Below are 22,671 nucleotides of genomic sequence, written 5' to 3'. Positions count from 1 at the left end.
AAATCAGACAAGAAAAAGGAATAAAAGGAATCCAAATTGGAAAGGAAGAAATAAAACTGCCCCTGTTTCCAGATGACATGATACTATACATAGAAAATCCTAAAGATGCTGCCAAAGAGCTACTAGAGCTCATTGATGCAGGACACAGAATTAACACTACCATACTACCCAAGGCAATCTGTAGATTCAGAGCAATCCCTATCAACATACTAGTGGCATTTTTCAAAGAACTAGAATAAATAATTATGAAATTTATAAGGAATCATAAAAGACCCCAAATAGCCAGAACAACCTTGAGAAAGAAGAGCAAAGCTGAAAGTATTACACTCCCTGAATTCAAGTTATACTACAAAGTGGTAGAGTACTGGCACAAAAACAGACACATAGGTCAATGAAACAGAATAGAGAGCCCAAAAGTGAACCAACACTTACCCAGGCAAATATATACAATGGAATAAAGACAGTTTCTTCAATAAATGGTGTTAGGAAAACCAGAGAACCACATGCAAAAGAATCAGTACTCTCTCACACTATGAGCAAAAGTAAATTCAAATAAGATTTGACACCATAAAACTTCTGGAAGAAAGCATAAGCAGTACATCCTTTGACATGGGTCTTAGTACTTTTTTTTTTTTTTTTGCTATGTCTTCTCAGGCAAGGGAAACAAAAGTAAAAACAAATAAGTGAGACTACATCAAACTAAAATCCTTATGTACAGAGAAGAAAACTATTAACCAAATGAAAAGGCCACCTCTGAATGGGGAATGACATTTGCAAATGACATATCAGATATGGGGTTAATATCCAAAATAAACAAAGAACTCATACAACTCAACATCAAAACAAATAAATAAACAACCCTATTAAACTATAGGTGGGGGATCAAAATAGACATCTTTCCAAAGTAGACAGATGGATGGCCAACAGGCACATGAAAATATGCTCAGCATCAATAATCATCAGGGAAATGCAAACCGAAGCCACAATGAGATATCACATCTGTCAGAAAGGCTATTATCAAAATGACCATGAATAGCGAAGGTTGGCAAGATGTGGAAAGAAGTGAACCCTCATGCACTGTTGGAGGGAATGTAAACAGGTGCAGCCACTATGGAAACCACATGGAGTATTTTCCTATCTCTTTAATTTTATGTCTATATCAGATGATGGATGTTCACTAAACTTACTGTGATAATCACTTCCCAATATATGTAAATCAAATAACTGTGCTGTACACCTCAAACTTATACTATGCTGCATGTCAATTATATTTTGATCAAACTGAATGGGAAAAGTTAAAGAATATAGAAGGCTATCAGATGGAAACACTCATGAAGAAAGCTGATAACACTGGGTGAGGGAAAATACAAGGGGTAAATAAAGACATTACATAATGATAAAAGGGCCAATAAATTAATCAAGAAGACGTAAAAGCCTAAATATGGATTCACCTAACAAGACCTTCAAAACACTGGGAGGAGTAATAGCCAATCTACAACTATGACAGGACTTCATCAGTCCTCTCAGTACCAATAGAACAAGCAGACAGATCACCAGGAAGAAAAAGGACAAAACGCCACCGTCAACCAATGTTTCTAGACAATGTTATGGACCAACACTCCACTTAACAACAGCAGATACGTATTCTTTTCAAGCGCACATGTCTACAGACCGCATTCCGAGGTATAAAACCAACCTAATAGCTTTAAAGGACTTCAACTTATATAAAGCATGGTCTTTAAAATTTTTTTAAAATAAAAGTATAGTTGATTGATTTTGTTGTGTCAATTTTTGCTGTACAGCAAAGTGACCCAGTCATACTTATATTATCATCCATCATGTTCTATCCCAAGAGACTGGATGTTGTTCTCTGTGCTACAAAGGAGAATAAAGTATGTTCTTGACCACAATGGAATTAAACCAGAAAGCAGTAACAGTAAGATATCTTTAAAACCCCAGATGCTTAGATGTTAACGAACTCCTAAATAATCCATGGATCAAAGAAGAAGTATCAGGGTAAATCAGAAAACGTTTTGAACTAGATGAAGATGAAAAATTTTAAATATCAAAATTATTTGTGGATTGCAGTTAAAGCAGTACTTAGAGGGAAATTTATAGCATTAAAATTCATACTGGAAAAGAAGAAAGGCTGCATCAGTAATCTAAGCTTCCCTCTTAGGAAACTAGAAAAACAAGAGAAAAAGAGACCCAAAGAAACCAGAAGAAAAGAAATAATAAACATGAAGCCCAGATTGTTGAAATTAAAAACAGAAGAACTTTAGGAGTTCCTGTCGTGGTGCAGTGGTTAGTGAATCCGACTAGGAACCATGAGGTTGTGGGTTCGGTCCCTGCCCTTGCTCAGTGGGTTAAGGATCCGGCGTTGCCGTGAGCTGTGGTGTAGGTTGCAGACGCAGCTCGGATCCCGCGTTGCTGTGGTTCTGGTGTAGGCCGGCAGCTACAGCTCTGATTTGACCCCTAGCCTGGGAACCTCCACATGCCGCGGAGGCGGCCCAAAGAAATAGCAAAAAGACAAAAAAAACAAAAAAACAAAAAACAGAAAAACTTTAGATAAAAACCAATGAAATCAAGAACTGGATTTTGGGGGTTTGTCTTTGTTTTTTAATTTTATTGGAACATAATTGACTTACAATGTCGTATTTGTTTCAGGTGTACAGGCAAGTGTATCAGTTATACATGTAAATATATCCATTCTTTCTTCCCACATAGGTTATTACAAACTGTTGAGTAGATTTTCCTGTGCTATACAGCAGGTTCTTATTTATCACCTATTTTACAAAGTAGTGTGTACAAGCTATTCCAACCCTCCTAATTCTTCCCTTCTCCCAACAGTTTCACCTGTGGTAACTCTAAGACTTGTTTTTAAATCTGATTTTGTCTTTGACTTACTTCACTTAGTATGATAATCGCTAGATCCATCCATATTGCTGCAAATGGCATGATTTCATTCTTTTTATGGCTGAGTAACATTCCAAGAAATGGTTATTTGGAAAAGTCGATTAAATTGTTTACTCTCTAGGCTGACAGAAGAGAAAAAAAGAAGACACAACTTACCAATAACAGGGGTGAAAGACAAGCCATCCCTACAGAGCCCACAGACATTAAAAGCACAATTAAGGATGACTGTGCACACTAAAATTCAACAGTTTTGATGAGTAGACCAATTTTTTGAAATCTACAAACTATCAAAACTTACCCAAGAACAATAACCCAACCTGAATATTCCTCTATCTGTTACAGCACTTGTACCCATAGTTAATGACCTTTCAAAAAAGAAACCTCCAAACCCAGATAGTTTCATTAGCAAATTCTACAAAATATGTAAAGATAAAAATAACCCAAATTCTACATCGTATCTTTGAAAAGTGGAAGAGATAACACTTTCCATTTTATGAGGCCGACATTACCCTTATTCCAACAGCGGGCAGAGCCAGAGCCAGATAAGACACCACAGAACAATAACTCATGAGCAGCTACGCAAAAATCTTCAACAAAATACTAGCAAATCGAATCCAGCACTATATAAAAAAGAATAAAAATGTTTTGACTGGAGTTCCCATCGTGGCTCAGAGACAACGAATCCATCTAGTATCCATGAGGATGCAGGTTCAATCCCTAGCCTTGCTCAGTGGGTTAAGGATCCAGCATTGCCATGAGCTGTGGCGTGGGTTGCAGACATGGCTCAGGTCCCGAGTTGCTGTGGCTGTGGTGTAGGCTGGTGTCTGCAGTTCCAATTCGACCTCTATCGTGGGAACCTCCATGTGCCACAGGTGTGACGCTAAAACGACAAAAAACAAACCCAAAAAACAAACAAACAAAAAAACACATTATGACCAAGTGGGGTTTATCCCAAGAATGCAAGGATGGTTCAAACTTGCACCACCAATGCTCTTATTCCACCACAGGAGTGGCCAAAAGAATTACCACAAGATCGCATCAGTAGATGTAGAAGACGCATTTGAGAAAACGAAACATCCGCTCATCATAAAAACTCAGAAAACCCGGAGTTCCCGTGGTGGCGCAGTGGTTAACGAATCCGACTAGGAACCATGAGGTTGCGGGTTCGGTCCCTGCCCTTTCTCAGTGGGTTAAGGATCCGGCGTGGCCATGAGCTGTGGTGTAGGTTGCAGACGCGGCTCGGATCCCGCGTTGCTGTGGCTCTGGCGTAGGCCAGTGGCTACAGCTCCGATTCGACCCCTAGCTTGGGAACCTCCATATGCCACGGGAGCGGCCCAAAGAAATAGCAAAAAGACAAAAAAAAAAGAAAAGAAAAGAAAAGAAAAGAAAACTAGGAATAGTTTCTCCCGAGCCTGGAGCTACTGCAAATTTTTAAATTTGTTTCTACTGGTTGATTGCTAGTGGATAGAAACCTAGTTTACTTTTTTTTTTTTTTGCTTTTTAGGGCCACACCCGAGGCATAGGGAGGTTCCCAGGCTCGGGGTTGAACTGGATCTCCAGCTGCCCGCCTACCCCACAGCCATAGCAACTTGGGATCTGAGCCGCGTCTTCAACCTACAGCACAGCTCATGGCAACACCTGATGCCCGACCCACTGAGTGAGGCCAGGGGTTGAAACTGCATCCTCATGGCTCCTAGTTGGAGCTGTTTATGCTGTGCCGCAGTGGGAACTCCCTGGTCGACTCATTTAAGTCTTACGCTCTGCGCTTCCTGATGTCTGTGCCTCAGAAGCTTCGCAGGCCCTTCAGGATTTCTTGGGTGGTAACCACATCCCTTCCCAGCCTGAATACCTTTTGTTGGCTTGTTTTTCTTGCCTGAAATATTTACGGGTGAAAAGACTCGATATCTGGAGATACACTTTAGAATATTCCAGAAAGGAAAGTGTGGCTGTGAACAGATGAACTCAGTGACAAAATGTCAGTAACTGTTGAAGCTAAGTGACAGGTCAGGGAACTGATTCTACTCTTTTTTGGTTTGTGTGTTTGAAATATTTATAGGGAGTTCCCGTCGTGGTGCAGTGGTCAATGAATCCGACTAGGAACCATGAGGTTGCGGATTCGATCCCTGGCCTTGCTCAGTGAGTGGGTTAAGGATCCAGCGTTGCCGTGAGCTGTGGTGTGGGTCACAGGCGCGGCTCAGATCCCGAGGTGCTGTGGCTGTGGTGGAGGCCGGTGGCTACAGCTCTGATTCCACCCCTAGCCTGGGAACCTCCATATGCCGCGGGAGCGGCCCTAGAAAAGGAAAAAGAGACAAAAATAAGTAAATAAATAAAGTAAATAAAAAATGTAATACTGTGTAATAAAGAACTTTTTAATCTATCACAATAAAACAACCCCACCTGCCGAACAAATGGGGGGAAGGCGATTCATGAAGGACCAAACCCACATGTGGCCAGCCTTCACACCAGCCTCCTCGCCAGCATCCACGCCAGCATCCACATCAGCCTCCACACCGGTATTCACAGAACAAAAATCCAAGCGAGGAGTTCCCGTCGTGGCGCAGTGGTTAACGAATCCGACTAGGAACCATGAGGTTGCGGGTTCGGTCCCTGCCCTTGCTCAGTGGGTTAAGGATCCGGCGTTGCCGTGAGCTGGGGTGTAGGTTGCAGACGCGGCTCGGATCCCACGTTGCTGTGGCTCTGGCGTAGGCCGGGCGGCTGCAGCTCCGATTGGACCCCTAGCCTGGGAACCTCCATATGCCGCGGGAGCGGCCCAAGAAATAGCAACAACAACAACAACAACAAAGACAAAAAAAAAAAAAAATCCAAGCGAGTCGGCAGATCTGCCCGCCTCCTGCCTGGGAGCTCAGGGGCCAAGGAGACGTCAGGCAGTTCCCTCCCTTTCACCCAGCGTGCCTCGAGCCTGTGTCCTCTTAAGGAGGGGCTCAAGCCTGAGCCAGACCCGCCACCACGGACAGAGCTTCCTGAGGCAACCAGAGCCTTGATGGACTCAGACCCTGGCCTGGAGGGCAAGGACGGTCCCCCGGGCCGTTGCTGCCTCTTATGACACCACGTGGGGCAGCTGGACGCACAGCACCGGTGTGCGTGCCTCCAAAAAGCAGAAAACAAGGTGAAACAGGCAAGATGTGAGCGGGGTCACAGCTGTGTTGTGGGATCAGGGGCCATTTCAGCTTCTCGGCACTTGTCACCTTCTCGGTCCGAGGACACTGTAAGAGAGGCTCCTTCCAGCCCCCACGGCGAGGCCGGGCCCGTCGGCACGGAGCCATGTGGCTTCCTCCTAAAGGCTGGAAGCCCCAGCCCCCAAACCAGGGCTCCTGTCCCTCCCCCCTGGGGTGCCCACCTCGGGGACCTGGATGCACCACCCGCTTCCGTGCCCCGAGCGGCTTCCAGGTCTGCTGTGTCAAGGGAGGCGAAAGTGACCCAAACACTTACCTGTGCCATTTGCGGGGTGACAGAGGCGACCAGAAGAGGTGCAGGGAGGGGCCCAAGGGGGTACGCTGGAGGCGCTGGCACTGGGCCTGGGAGCAAGGCAGCCTCTGGAACCACCTCTAGAGTTTGAGAGCAGGAGCATGTGCAGAGAACTTGCTGCAGTCATCGGAACCAAGCAACCAACACACAGTCGCTGCTGACCGTGAGACTTTTCTTTGATTGAATTTTTATATCATCAGAAAAAAATTTAACTAATTGAATATTATAATGCAAAGAAGGGAGAAGGTATTGGGCTGGTACGTTTAGATCACATGAGCATATTTTAGCAAACTGTTACTCGGAATCATTTTAGATCTGCACAAGAGCCGCAAAGAGGGCAGAACCCCTCCTTGGACCCTGAGGCCGGCACCTCCCCCGTGCACTGCACGCCCGAACCCTGAGACCTCAGGGCTGGAAGCTTATTTGGGAAAACTCAAATCGGGGGTCGCCAACTTTCTGCCACTAAGTTCTTTCCCTGCTCCAGGATCCCGTGCAGGACGTCAAGCCTGGGGATGGCGCCTCGCGTGACACAGCGAGGCACACGTCTGTCTTTGCATTGGGGGCCTGCTGTTTACACGTGGGCCCGGGCCGGATGCAGGGATGGAGACTGGGTGGCTTGTCACGCAGGCTGAGCTCGCTCCTGGCCTGTCAGGGGCCGGTCCCCGTTTCTGGATCGGCCTCCTCGTGGGGTGAGGGTCACAAAGGAGAAGCCGATGACTGTGGAGCTGGCGGTTCCCAGACGTTTCTACAAACTCCACAGTAACCACAGCCACCGTCTAGGACCCATGCCGACAAAACATTTTTCGGGTGAGTGTATTTATCACTGACATGGTTTATTTTATTTATTTATTTTTTTGTCTTTTTGCCTTTTCTTGGGCCACTCCCGCGGCACATGGAGGTTCCCAGGCTAGGGGTCTGATCGGAGCTGTAGCCCCCGGCCTACGCCAGAGCCACAGCAACGCGGGATCCGAGCCGCGTCTGCAACCTACACCACAGCTCACAGCAACACCGGATCCCCAACCCACTGAGGCCAGGGATCGAACCCGCAACCTTATGGTTCCTAGTCGGATTTGTCAACCACTGAGCCACCACTGACGTGGTTTAGAGCCGTGGCACTCGTGGAGCAGGGAGAGGACAGCCTGCAAGCTGGTTTCAGTAGGTTTTAAAGCCCTGCAGACTCCGTGCCCCCTTCCCAGAGCTCAGCCTGGCGCGTGGCCCAGCCATGAGGAGGTGGGGACAGGAGCAGGGCCATATGGGCAGAAGGCCCACGGGGGCAGAGGGCCCACGGGGGCAAAGGCCCCATGGCTGACGGACAAGGAAGGGGCAGGAGCTGTGAAGGGTGACAGCCCCACAGAGAGCCCTCACCCATCAGGAAGTCCACGGAGGGTCAGGGCCCCTGCGCAGGGCGTCCAGCCCCAGCTTCCCGTGGCCTGACTTCTGGGGACCAGCTCACACTGTGGTTTTAGGGAGGGACCCCACCAAGGGAGGGGAAGGAGCGGCACACTGGACGCTGCTGTGGGTGACGCACCTGTTCATGCCCTCGTGCCAGGACAGCGCTGCTCGCCAAAGGCCACTCCACCCCGGAGCAGCAGCACCAGCCCGCCTTGCCTCCCTCCCGCCAGCAGACAGATAATCCTTTGGGGCAGCCACTGGGCCTTCAGAGAGGTGCCAGCGGAAATGAGTGTCAACAAGAAGATGGGGCTTGGCAGTCAGAACAAGGGAACAGCCAGTGCAAAGGCACGGAGGCTCCAGCAGGAAGGCCTCCCGGCAGGGATGGAAGCCCAAGGGAAGGAGGGGAGGGGTGGGGTCAGCCGCTGGAGCAGGCTTGGGGTCCTCTGTGTTCTCCGTGTTGGGAGGATGGTGGACAGGCACGAGGCAGGGCCTGCCATCCGTGCTTTGAGCATCTCCAAGCAGGGAGCCCACTGGTCCGGGCCCTCACTTCAGGGGAGATGGGGGAGCGGGGGGACGGCCAGGGACCAGGACAGCCCTGCAGGACCTGCAGACCCTTCCTCTCCCCCAGCCGCTCAGAGGCAGAGAGCCCCGCACAGACCCCTGGCTCCGAGGGCGCCGTCTGCTTTGGGCCGGTTCTGGGCCCGGGCTGCCGGGGGAGGCCAGCGAGGCGGGCAGCGTGTCCTCGGCCTGCTCGCCAGGCCCTGGCTGCACCTGTCCCCAGATTAGATTTCTCCCTTTCATTACCACGGTAATAGGTCCTTCAGACCTCATTCCAGCCCTAGATATTATCTGACCCGTATAATTAATTAATTATAGCCCAAATATTATAGATTATTAAAAATAGCATAACTAATAGTGTAATATCTCAAGCTGTCGAGTTTAATAGTCAACATTGTCTTGGCGGCGCTTATCAGCCCGGGACACCCGGTGAGAATATTGATTCCGGGTAATTTTAGCCATCATCTGCCATCCTGACGGCGGATTGTCAGGTCCTCGCCCAGACCGGGGCTCATTTGAAATCGTTAAACCGCCGGGCGGCTCGGAGTGGGGCTTAATGTTGCCTTTTTCTCCCCTTCAATATGTTTCAGCAACAGAGAGAAAAATAAATGGAGAAGTGGAGAGAGAAGGAGGGGCAGGGGGCTCCTAGGGCAGGGGAGGGGCACTGGTCTGTCTCCCCCCCCCCCCCGCCCCCGCCTCCCTCCCCCCAGCAGAAGGGGCTTCTCCGGGCAGAGCTGTTCGGGGGCTGCAGGAATCAAACACACAGACAAGGCGCACGCGCTGCAGCCTGGCCCTCAGGGTGGGCGCCACCCGGTCTGCACAGCAACCCCCCAACCCTCTGGCAGCCCCACCTTCATGCACAGCCCCCCCTCCCACCACGGGTCCACGCTGGGCACACACGCAGTCACACATATCGATGGACACACACAGACACCTGGACTCCCAGACACACAGGAGCAGACACACGCGGTCACACGTGCGGACGGACACACGGGCGCCTGGGCGCGGAGGACACGGACGCACATCCTCCACCAACGCGGGTTCACCGAGGGCCTCCGGGGTGCAGACGTAGAAAGGCAGCCGGTGGCCGCAAGGAGGGCACCGCGGGGCCCAGGCGCAGGCGCCAGCGGGGGCGGGGGCCGGGGGGCGGGAAATGGAGATGCCCGGCCGTGGGGGGCCGGTCTCCGCCAGTCTCCAGTCCTGGTCCTGAGGCTCAGCAGCGCGGGGACGCGCACATCCGCGTGATCGCGCAGCAGCCCTCAGACACGCGCCCCCCCCCCGCAGCCGCCGCCGCCGCGGACTCCCCTCCTGCGCGCCCCCCCAATCCCTGAGTACTCGGCCCGGCTGCCCCGCGGACACCGCCCGGGACCCTGTGGGGCCACCACGTGCCAGCATCGCCGCTCCGAGGCTTCCCCTGGAGCGTGACTCAAACTTCTAATTATGATTCATGCGTGTGATAATAATAATTTAATAATCAGAGAGCCGCGCAGGAGGCATTCACCTCAATTAAGCTCATTACGCCGCCTGACCGTCCCCACCACGTGCCCTCCCGACCCGCGCGCGGCCCGGGCGCTGTGCGTGGCAGGGTGGGCTGGGCGCGGACCAGTTCCGCCAATTCATTTACTGAGCACCTTCTGTGCGCCTGGACTTGGCGCCCTCCCCGCCCCTCCCTCCCAGCACCACCCAGCTCCCAGAAATTGGTGGTCACCGCCTGCCAGCCCTGGGGGACTGTCTGGACTCTTTGAGGGCAGGCCTGCCTGTCTTGCTCACTGCTGTCCCCACCCCCCTCAGGCCTGCGATGAAGGCTGCATGCTGGGGAAGGGCAGGCGGAGGGGCACATGGTGCCAGCTGCAGCTGAGCAGTGGCTGGGTCTGCCAGTGAACAGGTGGTGGTCACAGAGGGGAAACAGGTGGAGAGCCAGGTGAGCCAGAACCAAACACAAATGGGTGGGTGCCGACAAGCCCAGGTGTTCTCAGCCTGACCACAGACTGTAAGCTGTGCCACTGTGACCGTCAGGGTTCTGCTAGAGTCCCACTGTGTAACAAACATCCCCAAAGCTCTCAGTGGTCCACAGCAATGTCATTCACTTCCTGCCGGTAGCCTGGGGTCAGCTGCCAATTGGCACCCACCCCCACCCCCAGCAGGTTCACCAGGTGGAGCTCAGGTGGCCACCACACCTTCGCCCCCAGGCCCAGCCAAGGGACCACCAGGGCCCTGGAGCAGGCTCTGATGGAAGAGACAGAAACACAGCAGCCTCTTCAGGCCTGCGTGCAGAAGGCCCAGTACCTCTGTGCACTGCAGGACACCTGGCCAAGGCCAGCTTCAGCAGGAGAAAGCAGGCTCACCTCACTGCAAGTCCACGGTGCGGGGGGGGGGGGGGCGCAAATTACCCAATAGATGATGTTTTTGCTTAATTAGAGCTTTTCCAGCTGGATGGGGTAGGGGTGAGGGGAGAAGCGTTTCTGTAAATGTACTCAGGCTCACACTCGCATCCCGACTCCAGAATCCAGCTGCGCAACAAGGCGCTCAGCGCCCTAGGGGTGATATGCCCTCCCCTGTATCACAGAGAATGCCCAGGTCTGGCTCTTAGCCCAGAGGCGGCCCCAGCAGAGCCAGAGGCAGCCATTCATGCTCCTGGGATTTACTGAGGCAGGAGAAATGCAGAAGTAGTGCAGGAAAGGCAGGGACAGAACAGAGTAAGGATGCCCTCTTCTAGTCCTGCCCCTGGAGGAGGGGGGGTCTCCCACCCACTGGCTCTGGGAAAGGCACCTTCTGCCCACCAGGGGCAGTTCTCCCAAGCAGCTCCTGGGTGCGAGCTTGACCTACTGCACTCAGCAGCTAGAAATGGGGATCTGGGCAGGGCACTGCCTGCGTCGCTGCACCAGACATAGAACTGAGCAGTGCCAACCACAATGTCGGTGGAGGACAGAGCCAAGGTGGCCAAGACCCTGACTCCCAGGCAGCACCACTTCCCTCCTCACAGCGGATGGACAGACAAACCAGGGGGTCAGACCACCTCGGGGTGGAAGTGGGGTGATGCCCCCAAGTGCATGCTCCACCCTCAATGTTGATCCCCCAATTTTCCTTGTCAGGGTAAAACGTGCTTTGCATTTTGCATCCTGCATCTGCTCCAATGGGGGCGTGGGGCTGAGTGAGACACACACAGAATGTCCAGGAGCCCACGGCCTGAGGCCAGAGCCGTGAGTGAAAAGATAAAGGTCCCACGACGTGTCGAGACCCGATGGGTGAGGCTCGGAATTAGGACAGACGCCCGGGACGGTGCCTCCCTCCGCTTGCGGAAGCCAGACGGCTCCCAGGTCATGCTGCACTCAGGTGAGTAAGAATGACACATGTGGACAACAGCCACGGGCACTGCCAACAGAGGCACATGGCAGCTAAGTAGCCTGGACATATCAGGAACTCTGGGCACAAGATTCAGGCTTAAGAACCATGCGGGACATCCCACAGGACCCAGTCAGGAAGGCCTCGATGCCAGGCTGCAGAGCCCAGAGTCGGCCCTGGACCACGGCAGCCTTAGGGAGGTTCTGGGAGAGGAGGAGTGTGATTGGATTTGTGCTTTAGAATGATGGAGCTAGACCAGAGGGGGCCAGGCTGTGGCAGGGGCAAGAAAAGGCTGTCGTCAGCAGGAGACCTGGGTACCCCATGCCCAAGGCACCCCTAGACCATCCTCTCAGGAAGGGCCTTCTGACCATTCACCTCCAGACAGAGGGGCCTTGGGTATTACCCTGGGGACGAAATCCACAGAAACCCCCGATGACTCTGGTGACCACTGAGAGTGAGGATGCCTGCGTTTGAGCTCTGGGTGCTGGCGGGACCCTGGGGACAGGGAGGAAAGGTGGCCATCACAGGCAGGGTCAAGCCTGGATAACCTGCTGGCCCTCAGAGGTGGGCCAGTGACCGGCAAAGGGCCCAGAGAGGCCGGGGCAGCGAAGGCAAAGACCCTTTCGGCCGTCCCACCGGGGCTGTCTTCCCTCTGGACCCGAGAGCTGATAACCTGGCTTCTGGGCACATTAAAAATGCTGGATCAGAAGGACCCAGTATTCCCATCAAAGCTCCAGCGCTACTGGCTGGGCGGTCTTGAGAGTGTCATTGTTCCCCTCTAGCCCCAGTTAACCCCTCTGTGATGTGGCGATTCCCAGCCCTCTGGTCAGAAAGCATTTTGGAGCTGGGGTGCCCTCTGAGGCCGAGACGGGGAGCTGGCAACCACCGCTGCAGCCCTGATATGGGCATTGGATTCCCTCCACCCACAGTGCACTTGGTCGCTCACAGCCTGAAATCACTCCCAGTTGATTTTTGCTTTTGTTTTAAGTGTAAAGGGTTTAAGCCTCATCTTTGGGAGTTTCCACTGTGGCTCAGCAGATTAGGAACCCTACTAGTATCCATGGACGTAGGTTCCATCCCTGGTCTCGCTCAGTGGGTTAAGGATCGTGTGTGGCTGTGGCTGTGGCGTAGGCCGGCACCTGCACCTCCGATTGGACCACTAACCTGGGAACTTCCATATGCCACACATGCGGCCCTAAAAAGAAAAACAAAAACAAAAACAAAAAATAGAAAAAGAAAAAGAAAAACAAAAAACAGGAAAAAAACCCCAAAACTGCACCAAACATCTCCCCTTGCATCTGACTGACTCCTCGCTTCAAGCCAGGCCCAGCGCTACAGAGCTCGTCATCTCTGAGTCCATGCAGCTTACAAGCAGGAGAGTTCAAACCCAGGCAGTGAAACCCCCGTGCCCTTTGGTAGGTCCTGGCGTGGCCTTGGTGAATGGGCCACAGACAGACAGCACACTCATGCTCCCTGAGGGAGAAGGGTGCCCGGGGCGCTGTCCGCGGTGCTGAACGGGGCTCGTGCGCGCGCTGTCCGTGGTCCTGAAGACGCCCTCACGCTCGGGGCCGTGCGGGGCTGGGGCCCTCATGTCTCCAGAGCCGCTGTGTTCTGGGGGCAATCAGCCGCCCGTGTTCCCCCACTTCTCCGGTGTTCTGAGTGTAGGGTACCCTTTCTCGAGTAGTCAAAAGGCCCCGGGAGAGGTATCCCTTAGGAAGCCAACAAGACAAATGTACCCCGCTCACTTGCCAAACTCCAGCAAAAGTGTTTCCCACGGGGCATTCAAGGGTGGAGAAGTGAGAGGAGGGAACGTGGGGGCCTTCTGTCCCCAGGCTCTGCCTCTTCGTCCTGCGTCCTCCCCACAGGTGCACAGGAGAGAACGCAGTGTCAGCAGTGGAACCCAGTCCGGACTTGAAGCGCTGGTTTGTAGATTGAAAATGGTAACCCCCGCCCTGTACAGGCCACAGTGGTGTTGGGAGGACCCTGAGTATCGGGGTGGGGTGTGCTTTGCATGAAGCAAACATCATTCAAAGTGGGGGTTCTTTATCCATATGCCCTGGAGACCCCTGAACACTGCTGCCCTTCCTACGCACCACCATGTACAAGGAAGGCTGTAATCCTGTCATCCTTTGACCTTCAAGGGAGCACATGGGCATCTTAGAGGTCACACACCATCCAACCCCACAACTGACAGGTGAAAAATTGAGGAAGCGACTCACAAACACATGAGGAGTTAGCAGCAGGGCTGTTGCGATGTCTCTCCTGCTCCAGCCTCCAAAACCTCCAAACACCCAGTTGCTGGGGAGAGGGACCTGGATTAAATGCTCAGCTCATCTCCCCCTCAGCTCCCCAACGCTTCCCTTCCCTCTTCTGCACAGTCTCAACCCCCATTTTCCTGGTTCTAAGGCCTTTCACTGCTGGTCTCTCCCCAGATTTCTACCCTTGTCCATGTAGGTGTCAGTTCCCGCTGTGACACCCTTCCCCCAAGCCCACCAATGACCCCATCTGGTCCTGACCACTGTGTATGGGGGGGGGGTGGCTTAGCAATGAAGGGGTGTTTACTGTCCACTGGGTAGGTGGAGGCATCCCCAACTCAAGCACTGACGTCACCTGTCATTGCCCACCTGGGGCCCCACAAGGGAAGCTCGTGGCTCGGAGATAACCTGATATGGCAGATGGGCAAAGATTGCACAAATGAGGGTCTAATTGACAATCAATTGTGATTAGGAACCAAAGGATGTCTTTATAGCCTCGGACACTCTGGGCTGAAGTTGGGGAGATGGAAGGTTGTTTCTCGGTATCTGGGGGAGATGGGGGGTGCTGTGCATCTCTACAACAGGCTGCTCCCAGAGGTGGGGGAGGGCAGAGCAGGAGAGGATGTGACAGTCTCCTTGGTCCTCGTTCACGCGCGGCCTCCCCCTCCCATGGGAAAGCACCCAAGCTCCCACGTGTGCCTCTGGAGGTCCCCCCTCACACCCCATGGTCCTGGTCCTGCTCCCCAGGGGACTGCAGACTTTGCCAATCACACCCAGCCTGCTGAAGCTCCTGTAGGAATGTCGTGGGGCAGGGAAGAACGCGGAGGCAAGGACCTGCAAGTCCCAGGACGCAGTGCTCTCACCAAGTAGCACCCAGCCCTGGACCGGCCCACGCCTCTCAGCAGGGACAGCGCTTTGCTGTGCTGAGGGTGCGCCCGTGCTTCGGAGAGGAGCAGTGCGTGGTTGTATATAACGGTATATTATTCTCTTATGCTCATTACATATCGTATTCAACATACTGTATTCTATTTAGTATGCTTCAGTGATAATCACCATATATTACACTACGTCTACATTATATAAAACGTCATTTTATGTGCATTGATGTTCAGGTGGAATGAAAGTTGTGCCAGGAGAGCTCACATTTCCCTTCCTCACCTGTGTGCACAATGAGGGTGGGGGCAGACCTCTGCCCCGCCCCGCCCCCCAGCAAGGTGTGGGTGTTTTGATGGCTGTGTTTGTGCCCTGCCTGGTGACTACAGTAGGACAGGCATGGAGCGCAAGTGTGCAATCGAGGGGTTTGCGACACTATGTCACACTGAGCGAGACTTGGCCAGCGGGAGCCAGGTCCGAGCCCGGCCCTTGGGACTTGGCCCTTAGGGCGCCCAGCGGCTGTGCCTCATGGGGGATCAGGACGGCAGCGCAGGGGAGGGGACCTGTGTGACGGTCCTGCAGGAAAGAGCTGGAGGGGCACCACCCAGACCGAGCAGAGCTGGTGAGCCAGAGGGTGAGGCTGGCTGCGGGGGCGGGAGGGCAGTCCTGGGTCTCCAGCTCAACCAGTGTGTGTGCTGCCTGCCGGTGAGTGAGTGTGAGTTCGTGTGAATGGGTGTGCACGGCTCTATTCCAACTTTGCTGGGGGAGGGGTGGAGAGAGCCTGAGTCCCGCCAGGAAGGTGGGGGCGGGAAGGAGATAATTACCTCTCTGTGATGAGAGATTACCCCCCTCCTTCCCCCAGAGGTGATTTATAATTTAAAGATAAAGAATAACCAAGTCCTGGCAACGAAGGACACAGTGCTGTGCGTCTGATTAGAATCTCAGGACCGACCGGCCCGCGGGGGAGGGGGCAGGCTGGGGGAGGGGCGGTCTTGCCTCCCCCACTCGTCCCCGCCCCGCCCCCCCCTCCCCGAGGCTCAGCATGTCCGAGCTTCGTCCAAATTACAGCCAACTGGTCCCCCATTATTTCTCCCAACTTTTAATTTCTGCTTCCAAAGGATCATTGCCCGCGGTAATTGCAAAGGACCCGTCCTTGTGCGCAGAGCAGGCTCCGGGGACCGCAGTGCGAGGCGGCGCACACCGCTCCTGCACACGCCCGCGCGCGCACACACCCGCCACACACAGCCGCACACCCCGAAGACACTCGCCCGCGCGCGCCCACCGCCGGCTCCCACCTGGGTCCCACCAGCGGCCGGGGTGCTCGGTGGCGGGCGCGGGGAGGAGGGAGCGGCGGCGGCGGCCCCGCCCTCGGACGCCGCCGGGCCCCGCGAGGGTCGCAGGGCTCGGCGCTGACGCTCTGGACCAACGTGCACGAATAAAGGTCCGACCGAAGGACGCAAGGCTCCGGGCGTGGGAAGGGGGAGTCTGCCGTAATGTTTCCCCTTCCTCGAAGGCTCTCGGGTTTGGTGTAGGCCTCCCGCCGTTTGTGCGCTTTCTCGGCCCCCATTCTGGGCGGCAGGGGCGGGAGGAGGGCCGTCCAGCCTCCCCCAGTCTCGAGGTCCCTTCTAATGAGCCGCCCTGGGGGCCGCTGGCCCCGCCCCCGGCGAGGACACGAGGCCAGAACCTAATTTGACGACGCGAAGGGGCGGGTGCGGGAGGCGCTGCAGGGCCAGAGACCCAGAGCAAGGGAGACCCCGAGACGCGAGAGGAGACCCCGAGCGGAGCGACGGAGAGAGGCAGGATCGAGGTCCACGGAGCGCCCGGGAGGCGGCTGGAGACGCGGCGGAGACCCCGCGAGGCGGCCGCCGAGGACTCCGCCCTCGCCCCAGCCGCCGATCGGGAGCCGCCAGAGCGCGCGAGGAGCCGGAGGAGAGGCCGGCCGGGCGTGGGAATGCCCCAGCCAACTCTTAACGCGATCCCCGGGGCCTCCGCGGCCCCTCCGCTGATGGATCCCGCAGTTTTCTAAGAGCCCGGGCGGCCGCCTCCCCCCTCCGCCCAGGAGGCCCGCGCGCCGTTTCCGGACGAGCGGAGGCGCGGCGACACGCCGCGACCCGCGACAGCCGCTCGCGGGCCGACTCCGGCTGCGCGTCTGTCGGTCGGCCCCGCCGCTCCGTCCGTGTGTCCCGCGCGGGGCCCGCCTCCTCCGCCCGGGACCCTTCGCAGCCAATTAGGCGCGCGCGCTAACGAGGGCGGCGGAGCCCCGCGGCCGCCTGCGGGCGCACGTGTGTGCGGCGAGTGGGCGCGTGGGCGCCGCCGGCGGGGCCGCCATAAATGAGCGGGCCGGGCGCGGCGGGCGCCTGAGGCGGCGGCGGAGGCAGCGCCAGGCAGCAGCGGCCGAGCGCGGGGCCGCACGGGCAGCGAGCCGAGCTGCGGCCGCGGCCGCCTGCGCGAGACCGTGCGGCGGCGCCCGGGCCGCCGGGGATGGGAGCCCAGTAGCCGCAGGGGCCCGAGCGGCCGGAGCGGCGGGAGGCCGGCATGAGCGCGAGCGGCCCGGCGGCTCCGGGGGACGGCCCCGCGCTGCCGCTGCCGCCGCCCGGGCCCGGCCCGGGGCCCGCACCGCCCGCGCCCGCCGCCGCCGCCGCCGCCGCCCGGGACGCCATGGACGGGCGCGCCGAGCTGCCTGCCTTCCCCCGCGCCGGAGCCCCGCCGCTCGCCGCCAGCGACACGGTGCCCGCCGCACCCGAGGGGGCTGGGGCGGCCCGGCCCGGCCCGCCGCCGCGCCCCACCTCCTTCTCGGTGCTGGACATCCTGGACCCCAACAAGTTCAACAGCAGAAGACGCCGCTGTGTGCTGCTGGGCCCCGTGGCGCCCGCGGCGTGTGCCCCGGCCCCCGCTGCCCCGGGACGCCCGCCGCGCTCGGAGGAGCTGGAGCGCCGCGCCCTCGCCGCCGCTGGAGGAGCTGGAGCCGGCCCCGGAGCTGAGCCGCCGCGTGAGTAGGACACGGCCATCCATCGCCGGGTCTCGGGGGCAGGGGGAGCGGCCACGTCTACGCGTGGACGCTCCCGGGACCCGCGGCGAAGCTGGCCGGCCGGGCGCCAAGGCGCGGAGGAAAGTTCGCAGCGCGCGGGGCTCGCGCCAGCCCGCCAGCCCGCGGCCTCCGTCCGACCCGGACTGCGGGGCCCCCACCGCCCGGTGCCTCCAGGGGTGGCTCTGCCGGGCCGGGCCCAGGGCCGCGAGCTGCAGGGCTGGCCCGGGCTCGGCCACCGCGCGCCGCGCGCATTTCGGGGTAGGAGGTGGCGGCGGCGGCGGCCGGGTCGTGCGCAGCGGCTGGCCAGTGACCTCCTCACTCCCGCCGAGGCCTCCCTCCCTGCGTTCCTTTTCTCCTTTTCTTTTTTTTCCCCTTCTCTCTCTCTTTTTGGACAAATCAGACTAATTGTGACAAAACGCTGGTTATCTCTGGAAAAACAATTAAATCCCTTCGATTACAGTTGAGGGGAAATGTGCTTAGCGGCGGAAAGCGGCCGGTAATGGGGCGGCCCGCGCCCCCGGCCCGGTCGATATCCCATTACCGCTGCATGCATATCTCTTTCAAGCACCTTGCAAACTCCCCCCGAACATCTAAATTATAGGGTCAAAATTCGGATAATTACTCGATTAAAACCTATTACACTTATTAGGGGTCGCTATTGATCGAGAATTGCATTCGACCGACTCCTGATTGCTTTTGGTGCCCCCTCCCCCGCCCCTTCCTCCCTCCAGCCAGTCGGGTCCTCTGCCCGGCAGGGACAGGCGCGAAGGCCGGCAGGGCTGGGCGGCCACTGTCCGGCCGGGGCCTCAGGCACCTGCACTGGGCTTCCTCCCGTAGGGCAGAGAGGAAGGAGGAACAAGCCCCGGCTGGCTAGCAGGGAACCTTCAGGCTTTCGACAGGGTTCTGGGAGTTTCCCCCAGAGCCTCCGCTCAAATGGGGAATCCCTCCCAGTCGAAGCCTGGTTTGTGGTGGTTCGGGGAGGAAGCTGGGCCAGGTCCCCTCCCTCCTCAGCCCGCCCCTGGCAAGAGCAGGGGCTGGATGGCAAGGTGCTCTCTGGGTCAGCCGGGGGGCTGTCCCTGCTCCTGCTCAGGGGCAGGAGTGGGGCCAGGACACCTGCCCTGCGGGCCTCCTTGCACCCTCTGTGGCCATCCTGGAGGACGAAGCGGGGGCTGAATTTGTCCTTCATTCTCCAGTGCCAGCCTGGCTGGGGCCTTGGCGCCCAACTGGGTGGCACGGGGTAGGGCACCTGCCCTGGCTTCTCTCATGGTTGTATGGCCACCCATGGGAGCAGGGGCTGCAGAGGCGTCCCCCTCACTCGGAACCCTGACCAGACAGACGCCTCCTCCCAAATTTCTGAGACTCAGATTGCCGCCACCGCGGGAGCCTCTGCTTGGAGGATCCGGAGCCGCTGCTGAGACTCGGCCTAGCAGGTGCTCCCATCCTGGCTGGTGTCAGCACTGCTCTGGACCCCCGCCACCCAGGCGGGGACCTCCTCCTGGTCAGGGCCAGCTCAGACCCGCCGGGGCCTCGGCAGAGGGGCCAAAGGCCAAGGGTGGCCAAGATCCAGGGCCCCGGGGCTTAAGGTAGGGATGGGGCCAGGGCGAGAATTTGGGTGCCCAGAAATCCTGCCCCTGGGGTAGGCTCCAACCCCACCCCAGGCCTCCGGCCCGCCAGCTCTTAAATGCGCAGTAATTGGCTGGCCCAGTACCTTGCAGTAATTGGAGGGTAATATACGCCGAAATAAATTAAATGGCCGTTAACTAGTTTGTACATTACACAAAATGAGTTTAATTAAGTTTGTATCTGCCTCCCGGATCGATGGGATCTTTGCCTCTGCCGCATTCCCCGTGGCCCCCGGCCGGCCCAGCGCGGCGCTGGGAGAGGCGGGAAGGGGAGCCTCCGGGGAGAAGGCACGCGCCAGGGCCAGAGGGGAAGCGCAGGCGGCTGAGAAGGAAAGGAGGAAAGAGGGCAGGAAACCGAGAGAGCCAAGGGGGAAGGGGGCTGGCCAGGAGACGAAGGCCAGCCCAGGAAGCCGGACGAGGGACTCGGCCGGCCGGGGAGCGGGACGCCGGAGGGGACGAGCAAGCGGCGGGGGCGGGGGCGGCGAGTCCCGACGGTCCTGTCCTCACGCCCCGTCCCGTCCCGTCCGCAGACGCCGGCGACCCCTGCAAGGCTGACGAGGCCGAGGCCAACGGCTACAGCAGCGGCGGCGGCCGCAGCCCGAGCGCGGACAGCGGGGACGAGGCACCAGACGACGACGAGGACGACGACGACGAGGCGCCCGAGGCGGGGGCGGCGCGAGGCGCGGAGGCGCGAGGAGGCGGCAGCGGCCTCGGGGCCCGCGGGTCGGGCAGCCAGGGCGAGGCCGAGGCGCCCCCCGGCGCCGTCGACGAGACGGCGGCCCCCGGCCCCCGCGGGAACTCTCCCGGAGCCTCGGGCCCGCCGGGGGTCGCGGCGGCGGCGGCGGCGGCGCCGGCGGGCGGGGGGACCACCCCGCAGGGGGCGGCGGCGGCGACCAAGCCCAAGCGGAAGCGCACGGGCTCCGACTCCAAGTCCGGGAAGCCTCGGCGCGCGCGCACCGCCTTCACCTACGAGCAGCTCGTGGCGCTGGAGAACAAGTTCAAGGCGACGCGCTACCTGTCGGTTTGCGAGCGCCTCAACCTGGCGCTGTCGCTGAGCCTCACCGAGACGCAGGTGAAGATCTGGTTCCAGAACCGCCGCACCAAGTGGAAGAAGCAGAACCCCGGCGCCGACACGAGCGCGCCGACCGGCGGCGGCGGAGGGCCGGGGCCGGGCGCGGGGCCGGGCGCGGGGCTGCCCGGCGGCCTCAGCCCGCTCAGCCCGTCGCCGCCCATGGGCGCGCCGCTCGCCATGCACGGCCCGGCCGGGTACCCGGCGCACGGCCCCGGCGGCCTGGTGTGCGCCGCACAGCTGCCCTTCCTGTCGAGCCCCGCGGTGCTGTCGCCCTTCGTGCTGGGCTCGCAGACCTACGGCGCGCCCGCCTTCTACGCGCCGCACCTCTGAGCGCGGACGCGGGACGCGGCGGCGCGGCCCCACGCAGCCCTGGGCCCCGCCGGCGCCCGCCGGCCGCCTCGTCCGTAAGGCCGCGGCCTTTGACTCTGTACATAGCCGGTTGCCGCCGAAGAGTTTTAAATTTATAAACCGCTGTAAGCGCGCGTGGGGGCCGAGGTCGGCCGCTCGGAAGCACTTTGCTGAACTCAATCAATAAACCGCAGGAGGCCGCGCCCGCGTCCCTCCGGCTCGCGCGCCGCCCACGCCCCGCTCTCCTGGCTGCCCTTCGGCGGGGACCCGGGGAGCCCTCCTCGGCGCGGGGCTGGGGCCGCAGCTTCCCCGCCGGCCCCGCGTCCCGTGGCCAAGCTCCCCGGTCCTACGGCTCTCTGGTCCCCCTCTGCGCTTGGAACTGGGCGCGCGGCCTCAGCGCCTGTGCGGATCAAGGCTCCCTCCCGCCCGGGTTCCCCGCTTCCTTTTCCCCAACTCCGGCCCTCGTAGCTTGGGGATGTCCCCAGCCTCTTCGGTGCAGTCTTAGGGAGCTCCTGGGGGGAGGAAAGCCCATTGGGACCTTGCTGGCGTGGCAGGGGGCAACTGACCTGCCCCCGCTCCCCCCTGGGCCTCAACTCTGGAGGCCTTCGAGCACCCGGTGCCAGGGCTGGCTGCTGCTGGGCACACCTGTCGCTGCTGCAACCAAGGGAGGAGGGAGCTGCTGCCGCTTCCCAGTGGAGGAAAGCTGGGGCTGGGGGCGCCCCAGGGCCGGGGCTGGACTCCAGTGGCCCCCTCTCCTCCAGCCGCCTGCAGCCCTGCTCTGGGCGCCATCCCCACGGGAGCTTCTGGAGTCTTGGGACCCGGGTTGGGAAATGGAGGTGAGAGGTGGCTGCCGCTAGCTAGGCAGGGTGGTGGCCCCTGATGCCCAGAGCTGAGCCTCAGGACCAGGCATTGCGGCGGCGGCGGCGTGAGGAGGGCTCCGCGTGTACTCAGGGCGGCCTTCCACTGTCACCGGACGCTGGGCACCTGCTGGGTCCCCACACCCTCCGGGTGTTCCCCTCTGTGCGCCACGACCAAGCTCTCCGAGGCGCTCCTGCCCGAGCTGGTCAGCCCATCACTGAGCACTGTGGGCAGGGGAGGCTGGCCTGGGGAGCAGGACGGCCCAGTGGCGGCAGGTGGCAACCATCCCCACCCCAGCCCCGACTCCCTCCGTCTTTCTCCCCTCCTGGCCTCCCAGGCCTCGTGGGCAGGCAGGCCGTACAGGTGTGGCAGGAAGGGGTTGGGGAGCAATGGCCTTCCCTGCCCTCCCCGCCCACCCCTGGTCCCAGCACATTCCATCGGAGAGGCTTGGTGGGGGAAGCTGGGGTCCCTGGGGCTGATCCGGCCCGCGTTGCTCTCTGCATCACTGGTGGGCGAAGGGTGGGCGAGGAGCAGCCCCTGCCTCCCGAGCCTCTGGCTGCTGCTCACCAGCCGGTGCACCTCCCCGGGCTCCTCATTTGCCATTGGCACGGGGCTCCCGTTCCCCCCCGCCCCCCGCTTCACTGGTGGGGGCCAGACGGTCCCCCGTCAGGATTGCTCAGCACCACCCCCGACGTGTGGGCACCCTGAACCTTCCTGAATCTAACAGGATGGGGTGCAGAAAGGTGGGGACACCCCTGGTTTTACTGCTGAGGCCTGGGTCTCCAGGGTGTAGACAGCTGACAGAGAAGCCCCAGAAGTTTCCAGAAGGAAGCTCAACATTACTGTGCACTTAGCACAAGCAGGGTGCCAGAGGCTGCCAAGCAAGAAACCACAGCCTCCACTTCCAGGAGCTGGGCAGAG

General features: G+C 58.6%; 1 protein-coding gene across 1 annotated transcript; it reads left to right on the top strand.

Annotated features, from left to right (window-relative positions):
* Positions 1–17,357: 17,357 nt before the first annotated feature.
* NKX1-1 (NK1 homeobox 1) lies at positions 17,358–20,874 on the top strand. The gene is made up of 2 exons (XM_047799635.1): positions 17,358–17,811; positions 20,003–20,874. Exons 1-2 carry the CDS (start codon positions 17,358–17,360, stop codon positions 20,872–20,874), a joined length of 1,326 nt encoding a protein of 441 aa, XP_047655591.1.
* Positions 20,875–22,671: the final 1,797 nt, after the last annotated feature.

This window comes from Phacochoerus africanus, chromosome 10 (assembly GCF_016906955.1).
Source record: "Phacochoerus africanus isolate WHEZ1 chromosome 10, ROS_Pafr_v1, whole genome shotgun sequence".
NCBI lineage: Eukaryota > Metazoa > Chordata > Mammalia > Artiodactyla > Suidae > Phacochoerus > Phacochoerus africanus.
This window is presented reverse-complemented; position numbering and strand designations above follow the sequence as displayed.

What these genes read in the sequence shown, in the direction of transcription:
- NKX1-1 (XM_047799635.1), top strand. Translation starts at nt 17,358, where the DNA reads ATGAGCGCGAGCGGCCCGGCGGCTCCGGGGGACGGCCCCGCGCTGCCG. An exon ending in CCCCGGAGCTGAGCCGCCGC is followed by an intron (nt 17,812 to 20,002) that starts GTGAGTAGGACA and finishes TCCCGTCCGCAG; the next exon opens with ACGCCGGCGACCCCTGCAAG.